The sequence below is a fragment of the Populus euphratica genome, unplaced genomic scaffold (genome assembly GCF_000495115.2).
Source record: "Populus euphratica unplaced genomic scaffold, PopEup_1.0 scaffold26.1, whole genome shotgun sequence".
Taxonomy (NCBI): domain Eukaryota; kingdom Viridiplantae; phylum Streptophyta; class Magnoliopsida; order Malpighiales; family Salicaceae; genus Populus; species Populus euphratica.
Window position 1 is genome coordinate 648,976 of NW_011499896.1, and position 27,744 is coordinate 676,719.

At 31.8% G+C, this 27,744-nt stretch overlaps 3 protein-coding genes and 1 pseudogene across 6 annotated transcripts; 2 read left to right on the top strand and 2 right to left on the bottom strand.

Moving 5' to 3' along the window:
• The first annotated feature begins 2,901 nt into the window (after positions 1–2,901).
• On the top strand, positions 2,902–4,798 carry LOC105132057 (uncharacterized). Of its 3 annotated transcripts, XM_011035334.1 has the most exons (3): positions 2,902–2,994; positions 3,176–3,269; positions 4,133–4,798. In XM_011035334.1, the coding sequence occupies exons 1-3, from the start codon at positions 2,935–2,937 to the stop codon at positions 4,495–4,497; spliced, it is 519 nt and encodes a 172-aa protein (XP_011033636.1). In that variant the 5' UTR covers positions 2,902–2,934; the 3' UTR covers positions 4,498–4,798. The 3 variants fall into 3 exon arrangements, with proteins under 3 accessions (XP_011033636.1, XP_011033637.1, XP_011033634.1); XM_011035335.1 differs by lacking the exon at positions 3,176–3,269 and having other exon boundaries at positions 2,914–2,989; XM_011035332.1 differs by lacking the exon at positions 2,902–2,994 and having other exon boundaries at positions 3,005–3,265.
• A 3,160-nt stretch (positions 4,799–7,958) lies between these two features.
• On the bottom strand, positions 7,959–10,952 carry LOC105132058 (Rho GTPase activating protein with PAK-box/P21-Rho-binding domain-containing protein). The gene is made up of 5 exons (XM_011035336.1): positions 10,432–10,952; positions 9,641–9,761; positions 9,187–9,537; positions 8,606–8,972; positions 7,959–8,572 (listed from the first exon to the last, which is right to left on the bottom strand). The coding sequence occupies exons 1-5, from the start codon at positions 10,785–10,787 to the stop codon at positions 8,379–8,381; spliced, it is 1,389 nt and encodes a 462-aa protein (XP_011033638.1). The 5' UTR covers positions 10,788–10,952; the 3' UTR covers positions 7,959–8,378.
• A 7,225-nt stretch (positions 10,953–18,177) lies between these two features.
• LOC105132142 (peroxidase 3-like) lies at positions 18,178–20,803 on the top strand (annotated as a pseudogene).
• Positions 20,804–20,966: 163 nt separating this feature from the next.
• LOC105132059 (NPL4-like protein 1) lies at positions 20,967–25,073 on the bottom strand. Of its 2 annotated transcripts, none has more exons than XM_011035337.1 (2): positions 23,957–25,066; positions 20,967–21,430 (listed from the first exon to the last, which is right to left on the bottom strand). In XM_011035337.1, exons 1-2 carry the CDS (start codon positions 24,935–24,937, stop codon positions 21,176–21,178), a joined length of 1,236 nt encoding a protein of 411 aa, XP_011033639.1. In that variant the 5' UTR covers positions 24,938–25,066; the 3' UTR covers positions 20,967–21,175. The 2 variants fall into 2 exon arrangements, with proteins under 2 accessions (XP_011033639.1, XP_011033641.1); XM_011035339.1 differs by lacking the exon at positions 20,967–21,430 and adding an exon at positions 21,888–22,554 and having other exon boundaries at positions 23,957–25,073.
• Between the last annotated feature and the right edge of the window lie 2,671 nt (positions 25,074–27,744).

Sequence of the window (27,744 nt, forward strand, 5' to 3'; positions counted from 1 at the left end):
CAAATTTTATTTTTATTTTGTATTCACATTGTTTTTAAATGTTAATGCCAAAAATATTTTTTTAATTTTAAAAAATAATTATTATTGTAATACCAAACAATTACTTAAATCAACGGTGAAAAAAGTTAATATATTATTTTAATTGCTTAGTTATGTATTTTAATTTAGTGGTTAAGACACGGCTTAAAACTAGGTTATTGGTTGGATCCATACTTGAAGCAAGATGGGTAGAATGGGTAATATATTATTATAAACGCTTGGTTAATCAATAAATATTGTAGTTCAGTGGTTAACACGCCTAATTTAAGGTGAGGTTGTGGGTTTGATTCATATTAGAAACGAAATTGTTTAAATTCTATAAATGAAATATGACCTGATATTTATATATTTTTTTAACAAGTCTATGGCATTTTTTATTGCCCAGTTGGGTTTCCCCCATCTTTTTTTTTTAAGTTTTTTTTTCAATTTCATAGATTTTATTTAATTTTAATTTTTAGTATTGAGTTGATGATAAATTAATTTTTATATTTTTTATCAAATAATAAAACTTTGTTGGCCCTTTTTCACGATCTTTTTATTTTTTTCTTCTTATTCCATAATTTAATAAGAATTTTTATTTTCTTTGGGTTTTTTCTTTATTTTTTATTTTTTATTTCAATTTCATCCTTTATATAATTTTATTTTTTAATATTAAATTAATGATAAATCAGTTTTTTGTATTTTTGTATCATATAATAAAATCTTCTCCCTCTCTTTTTATATCTTTTTTACCTTTCCAATTTTATTTTTTAATACAAAGTTTTTAACTTTTTTTAACTGTTTTTATACATATTTGTTTTCAATTGTATTCTTTATTGTAAGGTTTTTATTTTATTTTATTTTTCAATACCAAGTTGATTTTTTTTTTGAACTTGCCCTGTGAACAAGATCATCTCCTAACCATTTCCATGTGATTTGTTTAAAAACCCAAACTAAAAAAGAATCAAGTAAATTTAAATTGTTATAAGAATGCTAAGAATAATTTCAATAGTTTGGATATTATTGGTTAACTTGGGGTCCTCACATTGATCTTATCTTTGTTTGTCTGCGTTGCCTGGAGGAGGCTAAAAACTTTCCGGCACACAGCAAAACAAAAACATTCTAGATAAGCTGCCTTATTCGAAGTGGATAGGTTCTTTTAAAAGAAAGAAAAAAAGCTAAAGACACTCTGTTATTTGCTTTTGATTTACTGATTATTTAAAGGAATCCAATTACGGTTTTGATTCGCTCTCTTTCATAGCAAAATAAATAAATAAATAATAGACGTTTATTTAGAGATTGTATAAGACACGTTAAAAACAACCATTTGAGAAGAAGAAATCTTTCTTTAACTAGAATAATATTTTGTTGGTTTTAGATTTTTCTAATTTCATCATGTTTGATGTGTTGACCATGTAATTTGAGTTTTTCTCTCTTTTTTTTTAATTTATTCTTTAATAAAAATTAGATTTTATAATTTATTTTAATACATTTTTTATAATATTATTTTAATTTTATGCCTGCCTCGTGAATTTGATAGATCAATTTGGTTGATTAGGAAATTTTTCTAGTTTTTTTTTTAATTTTATCCTTCATATTTAATTGATTAGGAACGAAACTTTATAATTTATTTTGATTTTTTTTATCTTGGTTTAATGATTCAGATCACGGGTTTAGCTAGTTAAATTGAATTGATATATTTTTTTATCTTTCTTAATTGATCTTTTTTAAAAAATTTATTATTTAAATAATTAAGAATTAAAATTTATAATTTAATTTAATTTAATTTTATAGGATTTTTATAATCTCATGATTCAAGATATAAATTTAACTAGGTGTTCTAAATTGAGTTGGACTAATTAAATATATTATCATTTTAATATATAAAAACAATAATTTAAATTTTTTTAAGCTAAATGATATTTTTTATTAATTATTCTTATTGTTTTCACACTTATAAAATCAATTAAATTATATCAAACCAATGCTAATATAATTTAAAAAATAATTATTAAAAAACACGTTTTAAGAAGAAAAAGAACCTTTCCCGCGGAGTAATGATGGTGAAGACTGCAAACGGCGGGAATTGTCGAGGAGGTCGTATGATGATCACGGCAAGTCTTCGACGTATGATAAATGATGGAAAATACGCAGACATTGAAGACAACTTGCTCGTAAGGAATTCAAAGCAGTCAATGGAGTGCTGCTTTACTCGGTCATGGATTAGACACTAGTTACTCATTTGATTACTGCAACTATATATATATTATCACAAGCACGCACGCCCACCATTTTACTCAACTTAAGGCTTACCCTACTCTAGTTCATTTGGCCGCGGTATGCTGCGTGTCAGAGAAAAAATATTTATATATTAAATTTTAACTATGAATTAAATAATTTATTTTATCTAAATTTATTTTATCTTGAAAAAAATGCTTAATTATAAATGAACTTAATATTTAAAAAAAGTAATAAAAAATAACATTTACTTTAAAAAAAATATTTATCATTTAATTTTATAAAAATAAATCACATGATATTTTTTTATATCAAATATTTATTTTAAAAATAGACAATAAAAACGTGATACTAGAGAATAAAAGTGTAACAACCCTAACTTTTGTATTCAGAACAAAAGGTAAGATATATATTATAAATAATAAATAATAAAATTATTTTTTAAAAATAAAATAAATTGAGAGGCAACAAAAACATTAAAATTCAAAACTATCACTTATTTTGCCTCTTATTTTAAAATTATAATAACTTTATATAAAATAAATCTTTAATATATTTCAGAATCAATTCGATATATTTTCAAGAGAAGGTAAAAAACCCGTGTCACCGGTGGTAATCTCTTCTGCGAGTAGGACAACACGTGGTAGATTGAAATGGCTTTCTGTAGTTAGAGTAGTGATGAAGGGTGGTGGTGGAGTGGAGCCCAGGCGATTGCCGTGCACAATTACTCCAAGTAAGGTAACGCTCTTCTCAAACCAAATGTTAATCATGGCATTGAAGATTCAGTGCTGTGGGTGGGTGAGCCACAAAGTCAAGCTTAGATCTTGTTTTGCCCTTTTTTGTGGGCTTCCCGACCCTTCCGTTTTCCCCGGTAATTTCTTAGCTAGACGAGCACTTGTTCTTCTGTTTGAATACTCAGGCGACGGTGACGCCACCCCTCCATTTCCCCCCACGTTTCAATTGCTCCAAATTGATACTTTCCTGGTCCCTTCAACTGCACAAAGCCAAGGCATGTATGATCACAGAGAGCTATTTTTCTTTTGTTTTTCCCCGCTTTTACCCAGTCATGGTTGAAATAGTTGATCATTTATAGGAAAATATTCCAATCACTTGTCTTGACTGTAGAAATATTAGACTTGCATTTTCTTTTATGCTTCTTGCTTTCCATTTTCTCTAGAAAACTTTGACAATATTAATTCTCAACTCACAAGTCTGCTAGTTATAGGATTAATTCAAAGCTTGACGTTGATTGCGTGACTCCGGAGTTTCTTTAACTTGGTTTTTTAAAAATATTTTTATAAATTTATTAAAGTAATATTTTTTATTCTTAAAATTTATTTTTAATATTGATATATTAAAACGATATAAATTATAAAAAAAATTAATTTGAAATATTTTTTTAAATAATCAGTACCGCTACAATTTTTCTTTAAGAACTGCATGTTGGATAAAATATGACTAAGAACATAAGAAAAATAGAAAACAAAACCCGAGTATTTATTTATTTTGGGAATACCAGGTTATTTTTATCATGTTTCTAGAAGCCATACTTGATTATGTCGAATGCCCGACCACAGGATACCTTCTAGAAGATTAGCCACATGGCTGTGTCCTTTCATTTTTTTTTATGAGGCTGACCTGTGCAAGAAAAGCTTGTTCTCCTCAATTCAAACTCTGCAAATTACCTGACAACCCTATGCATATTACTTAATATAAAACACTCAAGGTTTGTACTGGTACGGGAAATCTTCTGAACAAGGTCGCAATCTTTCAAAACATTAATTGAGAAAGGTTCTCTATCTTTTTCTCCCTCCCATTTTAGAAAAAGAAATGGACAGAGTGAAGAATTCTGTTGATGTGTCTCCTTTCTTGCTAGTGGAAGCTGCGGGTGATTCTGAGGTTGATTCCGATCCCACCATGTCCACTATAGATCTTGTTGATGATGATGATGATGCAGAATCATGTAGCTGTGATACAGCTGACCATTCTTGTGTCCGTGACATCATTAACGTTGCCTGCAGCGAGGTTGAAGCATACCAGGTCAATTACAATGTGGTTGGTGGTGGTGATGATGATGATGAAGAGGAGGAGGGAGTTGAGGTTTGTCAATCATGGGTTCATCATGTCCATGTTGGCTTACCAGTGAAGCAAAAGTCATGTGTTTCAGTGGATTCAAGCCATGAATCGATGAACGAGAAGGAGAAGGATAAGTTGTTTTGGGAGGCTTGCTTGGCGTCCTAAACGATTCAACTGTGCAGGATTTCCTTCCTTTTCCTTTTCTAACTCAAGTTTCAGACCATTCTGAGTTTTAATGGATTTCGTTTGTTTGTTTGTTTGTTTTTTATGAATTTTCCCCTGTTTAGGAAAGAGAGGTGAGAGGTTAAACACAGTATATTTGTCTTGTAGATTACAATTGTACATGAGATATGCAACTAGCAGCTTTTTTTTCCCCTGAATCTTTTAGTCTGTGCATGTTCCCAGCAAACATCCACTTGTTTGCATTTCAGGAGTTCTTCTTGATGAGAAATCTAAAAAAAATGTATTTAATGGTACTGTAGGTTGTGTGATTCTCCAAGCTTTCTCATAAACTGGATTGTTAGCTGGTAGCTTTGAGCAAATTCTCGATTCTTTATCATATGGGTACAGTCACCAAATCATGGAGCTATGCCTAACAAGCCACCAAATCATGGATCTAGTCTAGAGAAAAAGTTAGTCTAAAGAACCTTTTGCGCACGAAAAAAAAAAAAAGGCCTTCTCAATACATGAAACCATAAATTTGGAAGTAAAAAGGAGCCAAGGACATTCAACTCTAACAATCTAGAAATCCTATCTGGACCCCGAGATCCAAAAATTCAAAACAGCCTGCAGTTGCCAACATTTTTCAGAAAATCTCAACTTCATAGTAACAGAGCAAGGGAGATAATTTAACTTGAGAGAAAGGGAAGAAATTGTCATGAACAATGACATTAGTTACTTTGTACTCTGTTCCAATAATCACTATATGTACCACACGCACAGGGATTGACTCAACTAACCTTAACTAATCCTAATATGTTTTGTTTAGTGAATCTTTATATAATAGATATTTTACTAATAATATAATAGGTAACTAGGGCTAGATGAGTCTAGAGCTATGTTTGATTATATTATTTCCATATTCTCTCGTAACGAGGATATACATTATATTCAACTAGTATCGTAAAAATATTAACCGAGATGATCCGAAAAATTTAGTGAGCACATTAACAATCTGATTATGAAAAGCAATAAATTAAATCTTAAGTCCCTTTCGAGTAACTATGTCATAGTATGCGAACATGAAAAACTAAATTGATAAATAAATAAGTGGCTTCTAAATTATCACACCACAGAAAAGGAGAACTATTTTGAAAATACAAATTCATAAGCTAGAGTTATGATGCATTTGAGTTTGACAACAACATTACCAATAATTTTATATTTGGCTTCTATAAAAAAGAAAGGTTAATAACAATATGTTGTTTGTCAGATTTATGAGAGATCACATTGTGATAAAAAAAAATGATATAATCATTAATAGACTTTCGATCATCAACACTACCATCATGTTTAGAATTAGTAAACCTACTAAAAAAGAGATCCTTTTGATGAGTCAAGTGGAATCTAAAGAATGAAGTACTAAATAAATAGTGCAACCTACTGAAAAAGAGATCCTTTTGATGAGTCAAGTGGAATCTAAAGAATGAAGTACTAAATAAATAGTGCAACCTACTGAAAAAGAGATCCTTTTGATGAGTCAAGTGGAATCTAAAGAATGAAGTACTAAATAAATAGTGCAACCTACTGAAAAAGAGATCCTTTTGATGAGTCAAGTGGAATCTAAAGAATGAAGTACTAAATAAATAGTGCAAGATGCTCTTACATACCAACCAATGAACATTAATGAGAGAATGCATGAAATAACATGCCTTATTAATTACCAAATGAATATCATATGACGTGAACATGAGATATTGAAAAACACCAACTAACTATTTAAATTGTATAAGATCCAAATGAGAACCAACAATAATAGATATACTAATTGATAAAATGATTAGCAATGAATAGTTGTTGCAAAAGAAGCAAATCAGTTATAATGGATGGAATCTCAATTCCAAGAAAATATATCTAGTGGTCTAAGATCACGAATGTAAAACTTAGCAACTAAACTTGTAATAAGATACTTTAGAAAGGTTGGAGTATCACTAGTTAGTAATTTATAATTGCCTTAGGAGAACAAAAAGTTAACCAGGAAGCATTAACTCTAGAGTTATGAAAATCCAAAATGATCAAGAATTGACCAAACTAGTTAAAACATGCATTAGATGTTTGTTTAAAACAATAAAAGTAATGGTATATAACCAATGATCAATAAAGCCATGAGACTAAGCCATAAACATATATGTATGAAGAAATCCATTAAAAATAAAAGCATTATAAACATCAAGTTGATGTATTAACTAGCCACGAGTAACATCAACAGATAGCATTGCCTAAATAACATAAGGTTTCACCACTAGACTAAATGTCTCTTGAAAATTAACCATTTACTACTAATGATAGATTTTGGCAACCAAATACTTTGTAATATTGAGTCCCATTTGGCATGAATTTCATTTTATATATCCATTTTACAACTTATCACATTCATAATTAGATCATATGGCATTAGGGAACAAGTAACATTAGAAGTTAAGAAAGAAATTTTGATAATTATAATTGATCACCATTTAAGATATCATTTGGTCTTAGTAAGAGATGATAGTTCAAAGACAATCAAACAAGGATGCTAATTATGCTCAAGAAAAACAAGTACTACAAGGTTATGAGATCATATGATATTGATTTTACACACCTAAAAGAGGTGTGTAAGGAGAAGAAAATGATGCGGCTGCGAATATGAGATAAACAAGAAGATTTAAATCAAGAGTGGTGAACAAGAACAAGGAGGACACAAATGAGTGAAAGGCAAAATGAAAGGAAGGTAAGGAAGGTGTGAGAGATTAAGAAAAAGATCAGTTGGATTAAGATCCCATTTAAAATTGAAGTTGAACTTATTTTTTATTAAAATTTAAAATTTTGTTTTACTTCGAATTAATTTTTTTAGTATTTTTAGATCATTTTTATATGCTAATATTAAAAATAAATTTTTAAAAAATAAATAAATATTATTTTAATATATTTTCAGGGAAAAAACAATTCTTATCATACTCTAATAAAAAATTAACATTTTCAGGGAAGAAACAATTCTCACCATATTCTCTGAAAAATTTAAGGCTCTCTAAAAAAGTTAAGGTTTTTGTTATAGAACCATCAAAGTCAAAGTCAAGAGAGACTAAGAAAAATGATTAGGAAAGAGTTTGGACAGTGATAGGATGACCTAATTTGTAAAGGTAGAAGTCAGCTCTATAGAAGCTTGAAAGGGTGAAGCTCAATTTGGCATGGTGGAATTGAAAAACAGAGAAAGGATGACTCACGAAGGGTACAATGATGAACAATATATATACGGTGACAATGAATGTCTAGTAATACGGGAGTACTGATTTTCTTAGGTATTCACGAGTCTATGCAATATTCTATGATATACTATAATAGAGCCTCGATACAGCACACCAAAGCACTCAGCTAAAGCTCCCAACTTTACCATAGATGAACTAAGTTTAGCAAGTTAAGCACACGCGTAGAACAAGTGAACCAAGTAACAGTGTACTCAGGATCAGATTTTCATCTGTTAGACCGAGAACACGGAATTAGACATGGAGAACGTGTTACAGATGAGCCTAAAATTGCCGAGTTTAGAAATGCACTCCGATGAAACATAAATTGAAAGTTTTCAGCTCTGTGCTGAAACTGACAGAATGAGCACAAATTCAGCCCAAAGCTGAATCATGACTCTTTAACAATCCACCACAACTGGACACTTCCTAGCCTAGCTCAAGCAAGCACACAGAATTAGTTCAGTATTAATTTACAGAAGCAACCATGGTCAGAGAGAGCAAACCAAAATCTGCAAACAAAGCATTTTCCTAAGCATGTTGAGGGAAACTTCAGTCAAACAGATTCACTAGACCCAGATGACTTCTTAGTCAAAACGAACACTGCTAATTTGTGTCAATCGTCTGCTCATCATCTTCAGTGTCTTTCCATCCTTTGGATTGGCTTCTTATGTCAATCTTTTGGCCTACAGTTATCACACTTGCCCTTGAATCTTCTCCATCACTTGAGGCAGAACTTGAATTTTCATTTTTGCTATCAGTGAATGATAGTCCGGACTCCATTTTAGATCCAGAAAAACTTCTAGCACCTGAACAGTCTCTTGGCGGACCACTTGCTGGTTGCTCCACAAACATATCAATGGAATTTTTATCCTCGTCCAACTGCCTCAAGAAGCTTTCTTCTACCTCACTTAATGACTCAGTGTCATCGTCGTCAGCTTCTTCATCACTGCCAGTGCTGAAATGGGCATGATCATCATAGTCCGATGGTGCCTGTCTCAGCTCACAGCTGGTCTCCATGTCGTGCTGACTGTCAAATTCCTCATCAGTTTCAGTTTGGTGACCAGATGAATGAGACGACATGGGTGAATATCCTCCAGCTGAAGTCTCTTCACGGTCTCGCAGCATTTTCGTGATTAGGTTTTTGAGCAAGTTCATTACTTGTACAGCATGCATCAATGCTGTCAGTGGATCAGACATCTGACAAGGAGAAAAAACGTTCAATTACGTCAAAAAAATTTGCAAACACATTAGCCAAACATGAATCTACTACCATCAAGTGAACATGTGAGGCTACAATAATATTTCCTGATTTTAAGAGCGAAAGCTGTTTCATTTTATTACATTGCTTCTCCTTTTGCAATAAAAAGAGACTTCGATATGTTAAGAATGTTAAGAAATAATGGAAATATACCTGGGTCATGTTTGGAGCAAAGACCATTGCAATATTTCTAGCATTCATTTTATTGGAATCTTCTTCCTCGACAACATCAGCCATAAGACCAACAGCCCAAGAGAGCAATGCAGCCTCAGTTGGCTTTAATTGCTTAACAAGCTCAACAGATTCTTCCTCGGTGTTACATTGCAGAACTTGTTCAGGAGAAAGTCCATCCAGAACCCCTGAAGGAAGCTCTCTAAACCAGGCTTTTATAAGGCCTGCTAAACAATGGACATCAATATCATCAGGCACAATGCCCCTGTTCAGCTGGTCCCTCACATGCTCCTCCTGGCTATTTTCTGGGTTTATGCGGAAAATCCCTTCTGCCTGGAAAACCACCCAAAATCAAATGTAAGACAATTCATTCAATATTGAAATGTGAGCATAAAATCCCAACTATTTGAATGTCAAATGGTATTATAATCAGTACCTTTAGACCGCCTTGCGAATATAATCTATCCTGCATCAGCAAGAGAATTGTGGGAACACTATTTCCTTTCGAATCATAAGAACATTGCATTGATTCTGCTGAGACACCAAACACACTGGCACTGCAAATTGTGATGCTTAAAGTTAAAGCCTCATAGAAACCACACAATAAACTGTGAAAATAAGAATTCTATACAAATGGACTAGTGACAACAAAATACAAACTATGCAAGAAAATTCAACAGAAGAGTACACAAAAGCTATTGAATATAAGTAATCATTTCCATTATCTTTCTTTCTCTAGCTATGGAAACTTCAACGGGTATGAAATATCCTGAAACAGTCCCCAATTTTAGATATTAAGAAAAAATTGAGCAGCTGAAGGAAATTGAATTTAATAAAAGAAGATTTTCATTGGATGGAGTAGCGGGAGATAAGTAAAATGAACTTCATTTCATTCCATTTCGTTCCATAAACCTAGAAATTTAAACTGGAGTTTAACCATCTGTCTCCTCAGGAGCTGTAAGAAGGTTTCCTAAAGTAAAACCCCACCTGGAGGACCAAAAAGGAGAAAGTTTAGCCCAAATGCAGCTAAAAATCTCAGCTTATTTTCAAATCTCCCCTTTGAACTTTGAAAAGCCAGAGCAAGCACAAGTTTGCATCTTTCTCGCTCTCAGATCTAGTCCCTCACGCCCCCCAACAAAAATGAAACCCCGTTCAAATTTCACCAATTTGAAGTCACCTTCCCAAAAAAAGAAATAAAAACGACGGAAGATGAAGAAAACTAAGTACCTAGCACTTGGGACTCGACAAGGGATCTCAACCTCAAACTCAACAGGAAGACCCAGAAAGCCATTGAAGCGATCAAAAGTGACATGAGTTATATGTTGAACGTTAGTGGGCCAGCCAATGTCCATGTGATGGAGGGTGCTGCTTGTTGGGATGACATCATCTCCTCCATCTTCAATGCGGCAAGCCACAAGAGATTTCCTTATAGCTGTCAATACAAATGCCATCATAGACAGCTGCTGGTTCTGCACTTGCTCCTGATGATCCTGTAATTCACTCCCTTTCGTCCCTTTCGTTCCCTTACCACCAACACCACCGCCACATCCACCCCCTTTTGTCACCATTACAAGACCTGTCATTTCAGCTATAGAGAAATATGTTAAGAGAGAAAAAGAAGAGAAGAGAAGAGAAGAAGGTGTTCGTTATTTCTGAAGTTTGAAGCTCTTAGCTCGCTCTTTCTCTCTTTCTTGCAAAGTTGGGGTTCAAACGGCCACTCGTTTCAAATTTTAGAAGGACTCTCTCTCTCTCTCTCTCTCTTGTTTACTTATATAATTTAACTTTATCTGTAACCTTTCTTTTGACGTTTCTGACTTCAGTGTTTGCTCATATTACCGTTAATGCCATTCAACAAATCTCGTCGAATTTCATTAAATCAACTCTTTAATTGCTCCTGGCCGTAGTTTTATTGCCGTCAGGCTGAGATTTTAATTATGGCCTTTTACACTACACGAATTTGGAAATATTGCATTTAAAAAAAAATATTTTTCATTTAAAAATATATTAAAATAGTATTATTAAAATATATTTTTAATATAATAATTAAAACAATCTAAAAATATTTAAAAAAAACAATTTTTTTCTCCAAGAACTTAATATGGAATGCCTCCATTCTGATTCCTTCAAGAAACATCATTTTACTGGTGTGCAAGATAAAGACAATCTTAGCTACTGTTGTCTCATCTCGTGTGTCCGGAGGTCGGTGGGGAGGGGGGGCCTACTATAGAGTTAAAGCCAAAGATAACAGGAAGCGTAAAATTCGTCGAGCCCGTGATACAAATTATGGCTCCATCGTCCGTATCATACAAAAAGCTATAAGTGCTTGGTAATTTGTCATCGTGCATGTATTCATATTTTACTGGATTTGCACAGGAAGGTAGACTTAGGAGTAAAAAGATCTTTTTAATGGGATTTATAAATTATTACAGGAAAAAATGGGGTTAATTGGTATTTTTATTTTTATTTTTTTTGTTATACTGTGTAATTATTAAATTACCTTTTAAAAGGAAAAAAAACATTTTGCTTAAGTCAATGGGCTCTTCGGGTTTTTAAAATTTTTAATTTTATTCTTAATTTTGTCTATTATCATTGAATTTATTATAAATTAGTATTTTTTATTTTTTTTATAGAATTATCTTATTATCATTTCTCGAGTTATGAATTTATCAAATTCACTGGGTTTGGCTCAATTTTTTTCCGTTAATTTTTTTTTTATAATCTCACCTTTTAATTTTAGGTTGATTTAAGAATTGAAATTTATGATTTTACTTCCACAAAAGTTATTCAATCTCACAATTAGATTATGGATTTGATTTGATTTGTTCTTGAGTTGGATAATAAAAAAATTAAAATATTTTGTTCTTTTAAATGATATATTTTTAAAATTCATTTATATACTGCCCCAAACAAACTTGGATCAATTTATTTTTATTTTTCAAATTATTTTATTTTGAATTTTGTTATTCATTATTTTATTTATTGGAAATTGATACTTTTTTTATATAATTATCTCATTTTCATTTATTTTTTATATTATTAAAAAATAAAACCTTTAAAGAGCCCATGAAAATTAAACCAAACAAGTAAATGTAATTAGTTGAAATAGTACAAAATTAAATACAATCCTGAAAGAGAGGCATTGTGTGGTCCTAGTTAATGAGATTTTTAGATGATCCAAAATTAGCTATCCAATCTACTGTTTAATTGATTGCTTTGTCCACATGTTGAAAAGGCCTTTGTTTGACAATACATGCAAATCATTTATCTGTAGAGAGAGACTTAATTAATTAAACGTCAAGGTAAATCAAGGAAAAGTTGTTGAAAGCTAACTTCTAGTTATTGCACCCTCTCTCACTCACGCACAATAAATAAATGAGGGATAAAATCTAACTGATTTTAAATTTATTTTTTTATAAATTATTATTTTGAGTTTTATAAATTTATAAATTATTGAATATTTATATAATTATTAATTTTAAAATTTATAAAACTAATGGAAGAAGATATAAATTGGTTTGAATATTTATATTAATTTTTTTTTAAAAAAGAGAAAATAAAAGAAAGATGGAGAAGAAAGCTGGAGCAGTAATGAAATAGGATCATGCTCGTGTCCTTATTTTGATGATGGGATAGCCGTTGTTTCCTATGCCATTTTCTACGAAAAAGCTTAAACATTTATGGCAGTTTATTACCTCCGAGAGAGAGAGAGAGAGAGAGAGAGGGAGAGAGAGAGAGGAGGGGGGAGGAAGGAGTCTAGTGCTGAAAGGACCGTCGTGTTTCATGCACTGGACGGTCCATCAAATCAGGACACAGATTTTATATTTCCAACAACGACGGAGTTCTTTTTAGGTCATCCTCGTGATTAAAGGGAGGAGACAGTGAATAAAAAGTATATTACTGCCTTTTCTTTTCTTCCTCCTATGTAAATGTGTTTTGCTTTACCTAGAACCCTACCTAGATTATCCCCACAATTCTCTTGGCCTCGGCGCCAAGCCTACCGGCACCCGATGGGGAGATGGTGTCTTTTATAGAATCTCTACATTCTGTTTTCTAATATAAAAAATCAGTGGTTGAATAATTCTTCAATATTTTCTTATACTCTTAATCAGATTAATTATACACTTATATATATATAAATAAATAAATAAATTCGATATAATCGTTCTTACAAGATTCTCAAACTGAACCATGGAAATTAGTCTGGTAAATTGCATTTAAAAACCTTTAATTTTATGAATATAAATAATCACGTGTATTTCAAGTGACTATTTTCAATGGCTTAGAAACTTAATTAAGGAAAAAAATAGCCCAATTAAACATGCTATTAAAATTATGTTAATTTTGTCCCTGGAAGCCTTACTTGTAGCTGTGGATTAAAAACATTTTCGTAATACATGCTATTGAAAATGCGATTTGATGTTATAATGTCGAAGACCCGTTTTGAAAGCTCAAAAGCATCAAATGATGATTCTCCAAATAACGGTTGAAATTACTTTTGTTCGTCGTGCATCACCAATGAAAAAAAAACTAGGAAAACTTCAATTTGATCCCTGTCATATTCATATCACTGTCTATGGATATTTAGAATCTTTGAAGATGTATATTTAGAAGGATAATGTTCTTTTCTGTGAATTATATTTAATGTGGAATTGATAAAATCAAAAACTCTAAAATTCAATTGATATTTATATAATACATTAAGGTTCAATTGAGTTTTTTTTCCTAAGTTTATTTAGGTGATGTTTGCACATTATGTTTTTGAAAAAAATTGAATTTTTTTTAGTTTCAAGTTATTTTTTGTATCTTTTTATAATTTTAATATGTTGATGTTAAAAATATATTTTATTTAAATATATTAAAAAATACTTTAAAAAAACTAATTTTAAAGTTATTTTAAATAAAAAAATCTTAAATATAAAACAAATTAGCTCAAGGACATAGAACAAACATGGTTAGATTTGGCTTTGTTTGTTTAGATGTATTTTTTTTATGCAATATTGAAACTTTAAATAATCATTATAAAACCCTTTTCATCTTATGAAACTTGTAAATATTAAAAAAACTCATTTAGATTGTTAGAAATAAAGCGAGTGATGATTTTCTCTTTCAATGCCGAAACCCAACAACTCTTTTTTATCTCTTTTCTCTAACTAACAATTGAAGAATAATACAAGCGAATTTGTATATCAAAATTAATTTTTTAAAATTTAAAAGGACATAAATTATATAAATCATGTTATTTTAAAAGATTGAGAACTTAATTATATTTACCTGCAATCTTTGGTACACCACCAGGCTTAATGTCCTTTTCATTTGGGTTTTTTTATTTTATTTTCACATTTTACCAAGAAATTAGAAATAATTATTCTTTAATTAGAATTAAATCACACAAAACAAAAATTAGATGATGAAAATGAATTTATAGAAAAAAACAATAAATCCATATTGTTATGTGTGTGTCTATGATCCACGGTAATTAAGCCTAGTCTTTTAGTATATTCCACAATATTTCAATGTATCAGTTTTTTTCTAAAATAAAAAACCTCGAGTCATCAAATTGTAGTAGGAGCAGAATAAAAAAACAAAAACACGTAAATATAAACCCTAAAACAGAAAATAGAGGCGGTGAAATAAAGGTATGGTTTTCTACCTTTAGAGACAAGTTTTAATTATGAAAATGCGGGGTTGCATAATAATGTCCCGTTAGCCTCAACCTGGAAAGGGGCATTTTCTCTATAAAGTCAATAAAGTCTTTGCAAACACAAAAAGAAAGGTAGCGAGCCAAGTGCCTAAACAATCTTTAGAGGGGGAGCGTCACCAGACCAGGTTAATCCTTGCTTGTCTTGTAGCCTAATGCATTAATTTTCGGTCACGTAAATAATAATAATAATAATTAAGAATTAAAATTATTACACGGGTCCCACGAAATGGGGCCCTGTCCAACCCCCATCTAGGCAGTGCCTAGTAGTAGGAGTATTTGAAATTCAAAAACACTGCGCTAGATGCAAAAGTATTTGATCGTTACGGTCCTCTTGTTCTGTCTCCTCGCATTTTAGGTTTTTTTAGTTACTTTAGTTGAAACATCATTATCTTCGTATTTTTCAAAGGCGATTTTCAGACAAATATATCTATGCTGCCCCTTGAGAGGATTATGTTTATTGTTATTATAGAAAACAAAAGATACCGTGTAATAAGAAGAACAATACTTTATATATATATATATATATTTGCTCGATTTACTGGTAAGACAAGAGGAAAAAGGAACACCAAGAAAACGGATAATTGTCCTGAGAGCTTCTTCTACATGGACTGATGATTCTGTGGGCGTCCATCATCGTGTACAAATTAATGACTACCCCGCATAAAGTTAACGCGCCCAGCCCAAATCTGATAGGCAGGAAGTTTAATTTTTGAAGGATAATCATTTCGGGTTCCAATTTTCAAGCCTGGATTCCGTGGCCAGAGAAATATAGCTAATGCTCATATAATGGACATTACATGAGCATATTAAACTAAATTAATAAAAATAAATTGGGTTTTAACTTGGTTAAAAATTCACCAGTTAGATTAATTAAGTTAACTTTATAAATATAGATGATATATACTCATATATCATCAGTGGCGGAGACGGGGGGCTGGCAGGGACCCCGGCTCCTGCATGGAAAATTTTCTCAGCTTCTTTCTTGGCCCTTATTTAATATATATTTTAATAAAATAAATCTTTTTAAAATAATTATTTTAATTTGGCCCTTCTCAATTCTTTTTTTTTGCTCCGCCCTGCATATCATGTAATAACCCAAGGGTAATTGGAGGAAAATAATGCTAAAATTGTATTAATAAAATAATAATAACATAAAAATATGTTACAGCAATTGAGACCCAGCTATTGCTATTGTAGCAGGAATCATGATGGAGTTCTATTGATTTTTATAACATGATTTATTTATTTTTCTTTAAAAAAAACAGTATTTTTCAATGTTTTTGTTACTCTTGAGCTGTGATTTATAGCGGTGGATATTTTAACAAATTGAATTTCAATTCCTTGCTTCACTGTTTATTCTAAAAATAGTAATTGAAATCAATTTTAAACTTTTTAACAGATGAATTCAATCTTTAGCATTTCAAAACCAGCTGTTAGTGTTATGATTTGATAGCGATACAGCAGACGTTTAACAGCAGACATGCAAGTTGAGATTTTAATATGTGCAATAATGGCAACTACAAAGTCAACCAATTAAAAAATAAAGAAATTCTTTTACTTTGCAATTTCTAGTCATTTCATATTGTTATAGCATTGTTTTTTAAAGAATTCTTTTATTTAAAAACATATTAAAATAATATTTTATACATATTAAAATATAAATGAATGTTTCTGGTTTGCACAAAAGTTTGTCATTAGTTCGGTAATTGCATAGTTTCTTTTTATCCATTTAACTAGAGAATTACAATGCAAACGGTATTTTTTTTAAATTAATTTTTTATATATTTTATATAGTTTAGATGTACTCATCTTAAAAATAATTTTTTAAAAAAATTATTTTAATATGTTTCAATATAAAAAATACTTTAAAAAATAATTAAAATCACATTTTAAAACATGCTAAAAGAATGAATGAACATAATTGAGATATTTATCTTCACAATTGAGATAATTAATGTTGATTGAAATTGGCAATTATTTCGAAAATTTGCTGGCCATGACACAATTATCATGGCATGGGACAAGGAAGGTGTTATTATTAGACCTCAAATGATGAATGGACTCTCAGCTTTGGCTCTTGAGCAAACCATCAGATTAAGTGGTTTATTTATAGCTTGGTGGATGTTATTTTTTAAAATATATTTTTATTTAAAAAATACAATTAAATCACAATAACAAACACCATAATAATCAAAACAAACCATGAATATATTGCCATCTAATTATGCTTAAGAAAATCGAACCGCTATGTTATTTAGATTTTGACCTTAATTTGTTATCGGTAGTCCTTTGCCTTTTTTATTATTCTTTATCAAAAATGGAAATTTTATTATTAAAAACAATGCCTAAGAAGGTTTCGGAATCTTGTTTTAATTAACGAGAAAAATTAACTAGTAATGTATCATTAATTATTTCATAGAATAACTTATATATGCTCCAATGACTAAAGGATGTAAGAAGATTAAAAAAAAAAGAAAAAGAAAAAGAAGAAAGAGAAAAGCATGCATTTCTAATCTAAACACATTAGAATATAGGATTATGGAATTAGTGATGGATGAATTTGATCCATAAAATATTAACAGAAAAAATAAAATTATTTTATATTTGATTTTGAATCTTTTATTGATTTTTTTAAAATTTTATTATCTGACATTTGATTTTTAAATTAAATTTTATCATTCTTTTAATAATAATTTTTATTTTTTCTTATTTTTTAATTAAAATTATTTTTAATGATTTTATTTTTTGTATGAAATTTAATTCTTATTCTTTTTAAATCTACATTTTTTTTCAATTTTTATTTTGATTGCTTGAGATAATATTTAATTACTATATACGCCTCATCCATTTGTACCCACCGTTGTTGCTGGTAAATATTATAGCTGATAAGATCTGGAAGGTAATTGCCCCATATTATTATTTGTTTTGACCTGGAAAAGAGGTCGGCTGTCATGATATTGCGTGCTTGACAAAGGTCATCGTACTCACAGCATGGATCGATAGTGTTATTTCTGTATATTAAAGGTTGTTGTGGACACGGGAATTGATGCTTATCTGGATCTTACATAGGAAAGATTCCATTTCACTGCTATAAAAGAAAGAGCTATATTGTAATTCTGAATATCACTGCACTACAGAGACAGTATTAGATCAGAATCGTATAATATTTCTTAAGAAGGAATTAACTGTAGTGCTCGATCAAGGTCGACTAGGATCGATATGAAGATAGGCTCTTTAACCTTTGCTCGTGTAAGTAGTACTAGTCTTGACTGTTTCTGGGTTTTGTCAGGCTGGTGCGGTTGAGGAAGAAATTCTACGAGATATCTTGCCCTGCTGCCGAGTATATATTGTCAGAAATGTCACTTGGAGACGCGTTGCCACCAGCCCCAACTTGCCTGCAAAGCTATTGAGAATGCATTTTCATGGCTGCTTCGTCAGGGTAAGCAATGCAGTCTTCTGGGTTTTTGTAATGCTCGCAGTTTTCTCCATGCATGCACGCACATGTTGCCAAAAGCAACATATATATATATATATATATATATATATATACATTGCAATGTTTTTTCTCTCTTTTGTTTTGTTTTTGACAATAAAAGGTAATTGCAGGTGTAGTATTAGATTCTTACAGTGCAACACATAAATTCAAATTAAACAAAATGTGTGATCAGTATATATAATTACAGAAAGGATCTCTTAACATCTTTCCTAAGAACACTAATATTAGCTTTAACTTATGTGACCGGTTTATGTATTTCCACAATATTAGAGCAAAAAAATTCATGGCACTTCCTTGCTAGCACTGTTGACAGGAGTCACAGGAGGATCTTGTGTGAACAGGCGCTGGACATGGATAAGCATTTAAAGTTCTACCTGCTTCTAATTAATTTCCTAATAACTTGCATTGATTGAGATGTAACATGGATCGGAACTTGAATAAATCCTGCAGGCAGGGTTGCGATGCCTCTGTTTTAGTAAACTCAACAGCAAATAACACCTTGGAGAAAGATGCAATTCCAAATCTGTCTTTGGCAGGCTTTGATGTTATTGACGAGATAAAAACGCAGCTAGAGAACACATGTCCAGGAAAGGTGTCTTGTGCTGATATTTTGGCCTTGTATGCTAGGGACTCGGTTGCCTTCCAGGTACTATAAAATACAAGTCTTTCTGCTCAATCCACTGACATAAAAAAAAACTTATATTGCTTGATTTTTTGTATTCCAACTGAAATTTTTAGGTTGAGAAGTAAGTAATGGAGTTGTTTTTATTAGTGTTTACCGATAAAGTTATCAATAAATTCATAAGTAGATATCATCATGAAATAACAGCAAAAATAAATCTATTTTCATATTCATTAATTTTCTGGGAGTCATTATTATCATGCATATTATAACAGCAAGTTGAAAAAGAACTCGTACTTCCGCATCCTTTCACGCCTTCTCAAACTCGGTCCCACCAACTTTGGCACGCGTGCAGTTCAAAAACCCAGAGTTGCGGGTAGAAGAGATGACATTGTCTCAGGTAATCTTTTTTCGTTCAGTTGGAATTTTATTAAAAAGAATAATCAAAATCAATTTTTTTATTTCAGAAAAAATTTGAAACCAGTTTAAATTAATTAATTTTAGTTTGATTTAATTATTTAAAAAAAACTAATTCAAATTAGTTTAGCTTAATATTTTCTATTTTAGTTCAGTTTGGTTTATCTTGGTGTTTTGTATTTTAGATTTATAAAGCTCAAACCAAACCAAATTAGTTAATTTTTTTTTAATTCTAATCAATTTAATTAGTTTTTTTTTAAGATTCAGTTTTTTTATCTTTTTAAAATTTTTTCGTTTAATCAAATTTTTTGCTCCCCCGAAATAGCTTTGAAGGCCTGGACAGACATTCCTCCCCCATTCTTCAATTTCTCGACGCCCCTTCAAAGTTTCAAGAGCAAAGGTCTCACTGTTCATGATCTAGTTGCACTACCAGGTATAGTATAAAGCAATGGAGCAGGAACTTAACACGGTTAGTTTTCAAGAGTGATCACGTTCATTAAGCAGGAACTTGACGAGCTGAATATCATGCTGCAAGCAGGGGGTCACACCATTGGAGCAGGCCACTGCAACCTGGTCAGTAACCGGCTTTACAACTTCACAGGAAAAGGAGACCAAGACCCTTCCCTGAACCCAACATACGTTGCTTTCTTAAAAAAACCCACATGCAAAATTCTTAACGACGCAACAACCACGGTAGAGATAGACCCTGGCAGCTCTCAGAATTTCGATACCGCTTACTTCGCTATACTAAAGCAGCGAAAGGGTCTCTTCCAATCCGATGCAACCCTTCTAACAAACAGAACTCCGAACAAGATTTTTGGAGAGCTGCTTAACTCAAATGTTTTCTTCAGAGAATGTGCGCAACGAATGGGAGCAATCGGGGTTCTTCCTGGCACGTCACGGGAGATCAGAAAGAAGTGTAGTGTTATCAATCCTGAAAGTTTTTGCTTTTTTGTTTATTCCATATTACTTGGTGAGAGTATTTCACCATGTCAATTCGAACTAAACTGTCACCTGTCATTCATGGTGTTACTGTCTTTTGTTGTTCCCATTAAAGGCAAGAAGCAAGAGAAGAAGGATTGCTTCGTGATAGAACCAGAAACCCATTTATTACTTGGGTGGTTGTTCTCAACGTGCATCAATAAATTATAAAGATACAGCACTTAAAGATTAATTGTCCGTTGCAATTTCACAAATTAATAGGGCGTGACTGTCCCGTGAACCCAAAAACGTTGGGATTAGATGTGAGAGCTTGAGTCCATGAGAGGTGAAATTAGATCCGGACGTCCTACGAATCCATTGCCATCTTTCGTCCTCGACACTGCAGACAAAGCATTTATATGAATGTATTTCAAATCCAGCCCTTTGCCACCCTAGTCGTGGATACTTCGGATAAGCATGGATGCTGGATCAGAAAATCAGTCGAATCAAACATGATGGAAACATGGTCGTACCATCAAGAATGTTCGATTACTAAAAGAAATCAAACTACAGCCACTGCCTCATTTCACCAAACACGTATTATCAAACCAGCAAATGAAAAGACACTACAAATTTATAAATATAAATGGCTGAACGTATAGACACTGTATAACTTAAATTCTGGGGCAGAGCGCCCCCTTTAGCCCCATATGATACACCAAGTAGTAAAATAAAAAGCTCCAGGGCTTGATGCACAGAAATTGCCACGTGGGACAAGGATGGATTGATCCAAGAATCGGCCATTCAAGCAACATCAAGAAGTATTAGCCATGGACTCAATTAGGAGCTGATAACCTTCTGGTACTTTTGTCTGTGTAAGCACACACTCTGCCAATGCCGGAACATCAGAATTGAGGTCTAGAAACTTGGCCAGAAATAGCAAGAGATGAAAATCAGAAATTCTCTTCACAAATGGAAGATTCTTTGCACGGTCCAGATGACTCCTCAATGCTCTCATTGTCACTTGGGTAATCCTGTTCTCAATGGGGAAGGTTGTTGAAAGAGGGCCCTGCATTAAATAATACACGAGAAAAGTCATTGAACTTCTCCACGAGATGCAGCAGAAAAGATATACTATCCAGGATTGTGCTGTTTGTAGCTTAGAAATTCATTATGGCATGATAAAGAAGAATCAAAGGAATGAAAAGCTTCCAAGCAAAACTACCACTGAATATTAATGCTGTTCAATTTTCATTTTCCCCTAGTTAAGCCTGCATCTTTCTGTCAAAACTACAAAATTTTTTCCATGAATAAGAGAATAAAATCTAGATTAAATATCAACTAATACTAACATAAGACGAAGAGTATCATTCTCATGTCTCAGCCTAAAAAAGGAACAAGCAGTTCTGCACGTGTCATGCTCTAAAAATAGAAGTTCTTGAGATATCAAGAATTATTATGTAACCAACAAGCATGATCTAGCATCACCAATGAACTTAATCAGAACAGAAAATGCTAAACCATTCAAACTTTTAACTGTTGCATGAATTTGATATACAAGTGCCCTCCCCTGGTTTCAAATAACAGGGCAGTGAACTGACAAATGGCCCACTGATTATTGACCTGTTTGTTTTCTTGGTGGATCTGAGCCATTTGTACGCTTAAATTTCCAGAATAGAAATTGAACAAATGGCATCAAATAAATTTCAGGCATGAGACATCAATATTTATATCACACACATGTCAAGGACTAAACAACTTGTAGCATATAGCCCTCTCATCCTATGAATGCTGTATTGCTAGGAGGCTTGGTCCCACAGTAATTCATGCTGCAGGATAAGAGCTGCTTTTCACCTCATTACTGTAATGTAGAAACACCATCTCTGCACATATTCTTCAAGACAATCAACAATATACCATGGAAAGCATATTGCTTGTTTTATACAACTGCTAGATGACTTTGAATCTGATAAATATTTGCAAGGACTGAAAAGTATGTTTGAAAACTACTTTTTTGAAGAACCAAAGGAGACTGCTTCATACTCTAACCCAATCTCTCTCCAAGGCTTGCGTGACTGCACATCTAAACAGAATCCCTCATCTAGCACCACTTATGTCTCTAAACCATCCCTTCAAATGCTTCTCTTTGTTTTGAAGCAACAATCATGCTCAGACCACCCTAGAAGAATCATGCTATACAAAAAAATAATTTTGGCTCTCTCACAATATGAAGCTCAAATACTCCAAATAATTATACCTGTCATGTAAATGTAGGCAAACTAAATGCACCTTGACAACAAATATTCCATCTTGTTTTGCATAAAATATAACACAACTGTAATTGTATAATGCCAGTAAATAAAATAACCATACACCCCCATCCAGAAAATATAATGATTTGTTGGATGCATGGCATCACCATCTTTGTTGTCGAGCATATTTATAGCTTGTAGACATCTACACTCTTTGTAGTTATCAAATATGGTTGACCATTATTTCACAATATTTGTTGAGCAAACTGCCTATATGAGACCCTCAAACATCACATGATTAACTTGCTGGCTTTTAAAATTCCTCAACCCTGTGATTTGATGGCTCTTACAATTCCTCAAACCCCCGCCTTTCTCGCGTGCACAGACACTCACTCACACAAAGATAACTTGCACAAGGCACACCTGTTAGATTCAGTGCAACCTCACTTTTGATAACACAAACAAAGAACAGTCATCCAAGACAACATAGTCATCCAAGACCCAGTAAAAAGAAAAGGACCACACAGGAAAATTAAAAAAGTTCACCTCTAGCAATCTGCACAAGTAAACTTGGAGGTAGAATGATATAAGTAAAAATTGATAACCAGTTCCAATGACTCTAGCTTAGCCATTAGCACACATGTAGTTACAGAAAGTCTAGGAAAAAGAGAGAATTTTTCCTCACAAAACAGGTATATCCTTCTTGGAGCTTAGAAGTTTGTATTCACAAACCCTATAGCAAGATAACTAGCAATCTCACCCCACATATACAGAGAAAGGATCTTCAAAGCTTAGACTACAAGTTGATATTCTAAAACTAGATGTACTTCAGTAAACATAACAAAGACAAAAAGCGAAAGCCAGCACTTCCTAAGTAATGCTTTGTGTAAGCACGAGCAAGAGAATACGTGGGCAGCAAAATGTTAAACCCTGACCCAAAAATAGAATCATATCCCAACTCCCTCTGAAGTACTCTAATTCATATGATAAGATGTTAATCATTTGGCTCTCAAAATCAATTCTTTTTTTCCCCTCATGTTATTTGCTTTCAACATTATCCGGGGTGTTAAAAACCCTTCCCCTCACTAAGAAATTGGTAAGTCAAGAAGCAGTTTAACTTGGTGAAATAGGGAACCGCCTAGCAAGTTCATAATTCAAAGCTACAAGTCAAAAGGTTTGTTACATTCAGATTCCATGGACCATTTAGAACATTTATCAAACCAACTATCAATCAAAAAAGAGAAAACAAGAAAGAAACCAATCAAGTATAAGAGCACAAATAAAAAAACAAACAAACAAAGGCAATAACTAAAGAAGGCAAAAGACTGAGATGAAAAACATACCAGATGATCGAGAATCTTAATAACGACCAAGAAGAAATCATTATCAACCTCCTTAACATCCTTGCTACCAACAACCACATCTTTCTTCATTTTAGACAACTTAGGATCGGCATCTTCCCCAATCTCCGTCTCAAACCATCCTTCTTTAAACAGCCTAATACACATATCACTCATCTGAAACGCCTCGAAATGCACATCGGCTCCCCCATCCTCATTCACCTCCAACTTCACCACCGCAGTAACCCACTCCTTCAACTCACTCTCAGCGTGCAGCTCCGCCGCCTGAAGAACCTCCCTATTCGACAAAGTATAATCCTTTTTGTCAAGCATTATAGTCTGAGTGAATATAAACCCCACTCTCCTCATCCCCAAGCAAGCCGCAATCGCGTCCACTATTTTTTCTTCATCAGAATCCCTCAAAAGCATCAAAATCTCTTCAGTCCCCTGCTGCGGCAGCTCGTATATGAAATTGACTTCAACCTTCCCCTCCTCCGACACCGTTCCATACATAAACCCCCCTCTTTTAACAGCAAACGCGAGCGTTTCATTAACATAATGCTGGAACGCATTAGCGCAATCGCGATCAAACGACACCGAATCGCAGTGCGGATTTTCTTGCCGGCCAACTCTCATCTGTTTGGCAATGAGATCGTCCATTGTCATCTTACGGCCGAAAGAACCAGCAGGGTGAACAGCGGGGCCCGCAATAGTTCTGTGGCCTTCGTACGCTAAGAAAATAATGGAGCCATGAGAGATGTTGAGGGAAGAAAGAAGGGTGTTAGGGTTTGACATGTCCGTGAATTGGAGGAGATCGGGAGGGGATTTGGCTAGGAGGAGGTTTTGGTTAGTAGAGAGCGTTTGGTTGTGGATAGGGATTTGGAGTTGGTTTTGGATTACAGTTTTGAATTGGGAAATTGTGATGTCTGGGTTGTCGATAGAGACGCGTTCCAGCCCGTCTCTGCTGCGGATTCTAATCATCATCTTCTTGATTGGTTGCTTGATGGAAATTGAGAGAGAGAGCTCTGAGCTTGAGTAGAAGAAGACAATTCGGTTCCTTGCTTTGCTTTGGGCTGGGAGTGGGAGTGGGAGTGCTTTTCTGTATTTATATGTGATTGTTTGCTTGATGGGGAAGCCGGTCAAGAGGACACGCCAGTTAATTTTTCCCCGGACAATGTATAAACGGTGTCGTCGTGTCCTTCGTTTATTTGCGGCTGCGATCCCGGAGCCCTTCTGAAACGCCGCCGTATTTATTTATTTTTCAAACATCGTTCTTTTTTCAAATCTTTATTTAAAAAATCAATAATTTTGCATAGTTAATATATATATATATATTGAAGAAATCATGCCTTTTATTTCTTTTATTTCGTTAAAGTTATAATTATAAAATAAACTAAAAAAAAGTGCTTTATTGTTTCTTTCACCATAGATTCTTATATTTGGAATATTAAAAAAACAAATAAAAAGAATGGTGATTTTCCTATAACTATAGACAAAATTTACTGTTCACTATGATAATAAAGTGACGTTTATGGCCTTCCAAAAAAAAAATTATTTATCTTCAAATTAGGTGTGTTTTTAACTTTTTAAATGTTAAATTAGTTATTATAAATTTATTTAGGGCTGTTTTTATCAATTCAATATATTTATGAACAATCCAAAAACAAAAATATCCATGGAATAAAAAAAATAACAAAAATAACATTGTAGGGTAGGAGGTGTTTTGTCTTTTTATTTTTTAATATACAAAAAGATTATGTATATTACTTTAGGGCCAAGAAGATTTAAGTTATTAAAACAAGGATATTGAAATATTTTTATGTCCATGTTTTATAATTATTAGTTTGGGTAAGAACAACAACATAATTTATTATTTAATTAATAATTTTTAAACAAAAAAGATATTAGTGTGTGAAAAACACTGTTTATTTTAGGTGATATATGTCATCTAAAGGTGTTTAATTTGTCACCAATTATTCTTTTTCTACCTTTTATTTCTCTCTTATGTACCAAAAATATACTTTGATCATCATTGTTGTTGGTGTCAAATTCATTCTTTTTAATTTTGATTTTTTAAAATTTTTAGTTGTTTTCAATTTAATCATTTGATTTTAATTTGCATACATATAATTATTTCAATTTAGTCATTCTACTTATGATTTTTTATTTTTTTTTCTTTTACTCTTTTGTCAATTTTATATGATCTTCAATTTTATCCTTCAAATCAAGTTTATGATTTTTGTTTTTCCAATAGCAATAATATTGATTTCAATTTAGTACTTTTTGTTTTGATTTCTTTTTTTTCTTTGCTTTTTTTATCAAAGTTTTTATGATTTTTTATTTTATCATTCAAATCAAGTTTATAGTTTTTTTTATTTCAATAATAATAATAATAATGGTAATAACAATAATTTATTATTAGATAGTTTCTTAACATTTTGTTGTATACTGGTTTATTTTTTTTCAGTGCAAAAAAAAAAATACTCAAGCGTAGCTTGTGTATTTTAGAGAACAAAAAAAACCACTGCTTGACATCATAGAAATATAATTGAAAAAAAGAATGATTGTCAATCATCAATAATCAAAATATAGAAAGATAAAATAAAAAAATTAATTAAAAAAATACTTTAAAAACAAAGCACCGACAAAAGCTAACGAGTTAGCGAAAACTTATGAATAGAACCTAACGAGTTAGCGAAAACTTATGAATAGAACAATCTAATAGAAGACAAAACAGAAAAAAAAAGAGTTTAATTTTAAAAAGAATCAAGTTTTGAAGGACAAAATAAAAAGGAGTATAAAAAAGTGATCTAAAAAAACATGAGTCAGACGAACAAACCTCTCATCTAGATTATAAGATAAAGATAACTTCACTGTAAAAAAATTTGAAGAAAATAACAAAGTTTATTTTTTAAAATAAATAATTTCAAAAGATGTAATCGAAAAGAAACATGATGTTATGCTTTGATAACTTTTCAAACTTATAACCCTAGATAGTAATTAAATTGAAAACACTATATCTAGAAAGTTACTATTTTAAAATTTGGCTTGCTCCGACAAATTGACTCGTAACCCAATGACTAGTGGCTTAGATTGGGTCAAGTCTTAAAAGAAATTAAAAGAGGATTCTTTTAGCATAAGGTAGTTCAAAACCTGAGTTAACTCATGTTCCAGTTAACTTGAGACAAATTTAGTCAAAACAAGTTCAAAAACCATCAACTATTTTTTTTTCTTCAAAATAGTATCGTTTTGATTTTTTATAAAATAAAATGATTTAGTTAACTTGAGTTAACTCGGGTCAACCCACTCAACTCTGGAATCAATAATTTTTCCAGATTGACTCTCGAGTATAGCCTAAAAATAATGAGGAAAACTAAGAAAATCAAATATCAATAAATTAACATTAAAATAAAATAAAAAATATTTAAAGAAAAAAATGGCAAATAAAAGAATAAAAATCTTATTTGAAAAAAAAATTATAAAGGATAAAAAAAATCTTGAATTAAAAGGTCAAATTGAAAAAAAAAATATTAACAAATGAATCAAAAAAAAAATCAAGAGAATGAGAACTAGATAAAATAAAAATAAAGATTATGAATTTAAGAATGAAATTAAAAATAAAATAAGATTTGATACAAGGACTAAAAATCAAAATTAAAAATTAAAAATTAAAATATTAAGGGTCAAAACTTAAACATTATCAAATATTAAATTGAATAATAAAATTAAAAAGGAAAATCAAATCCTTAAAAAAATTCAAAAATAAAAATAAATTAAGGATCAAATAAATC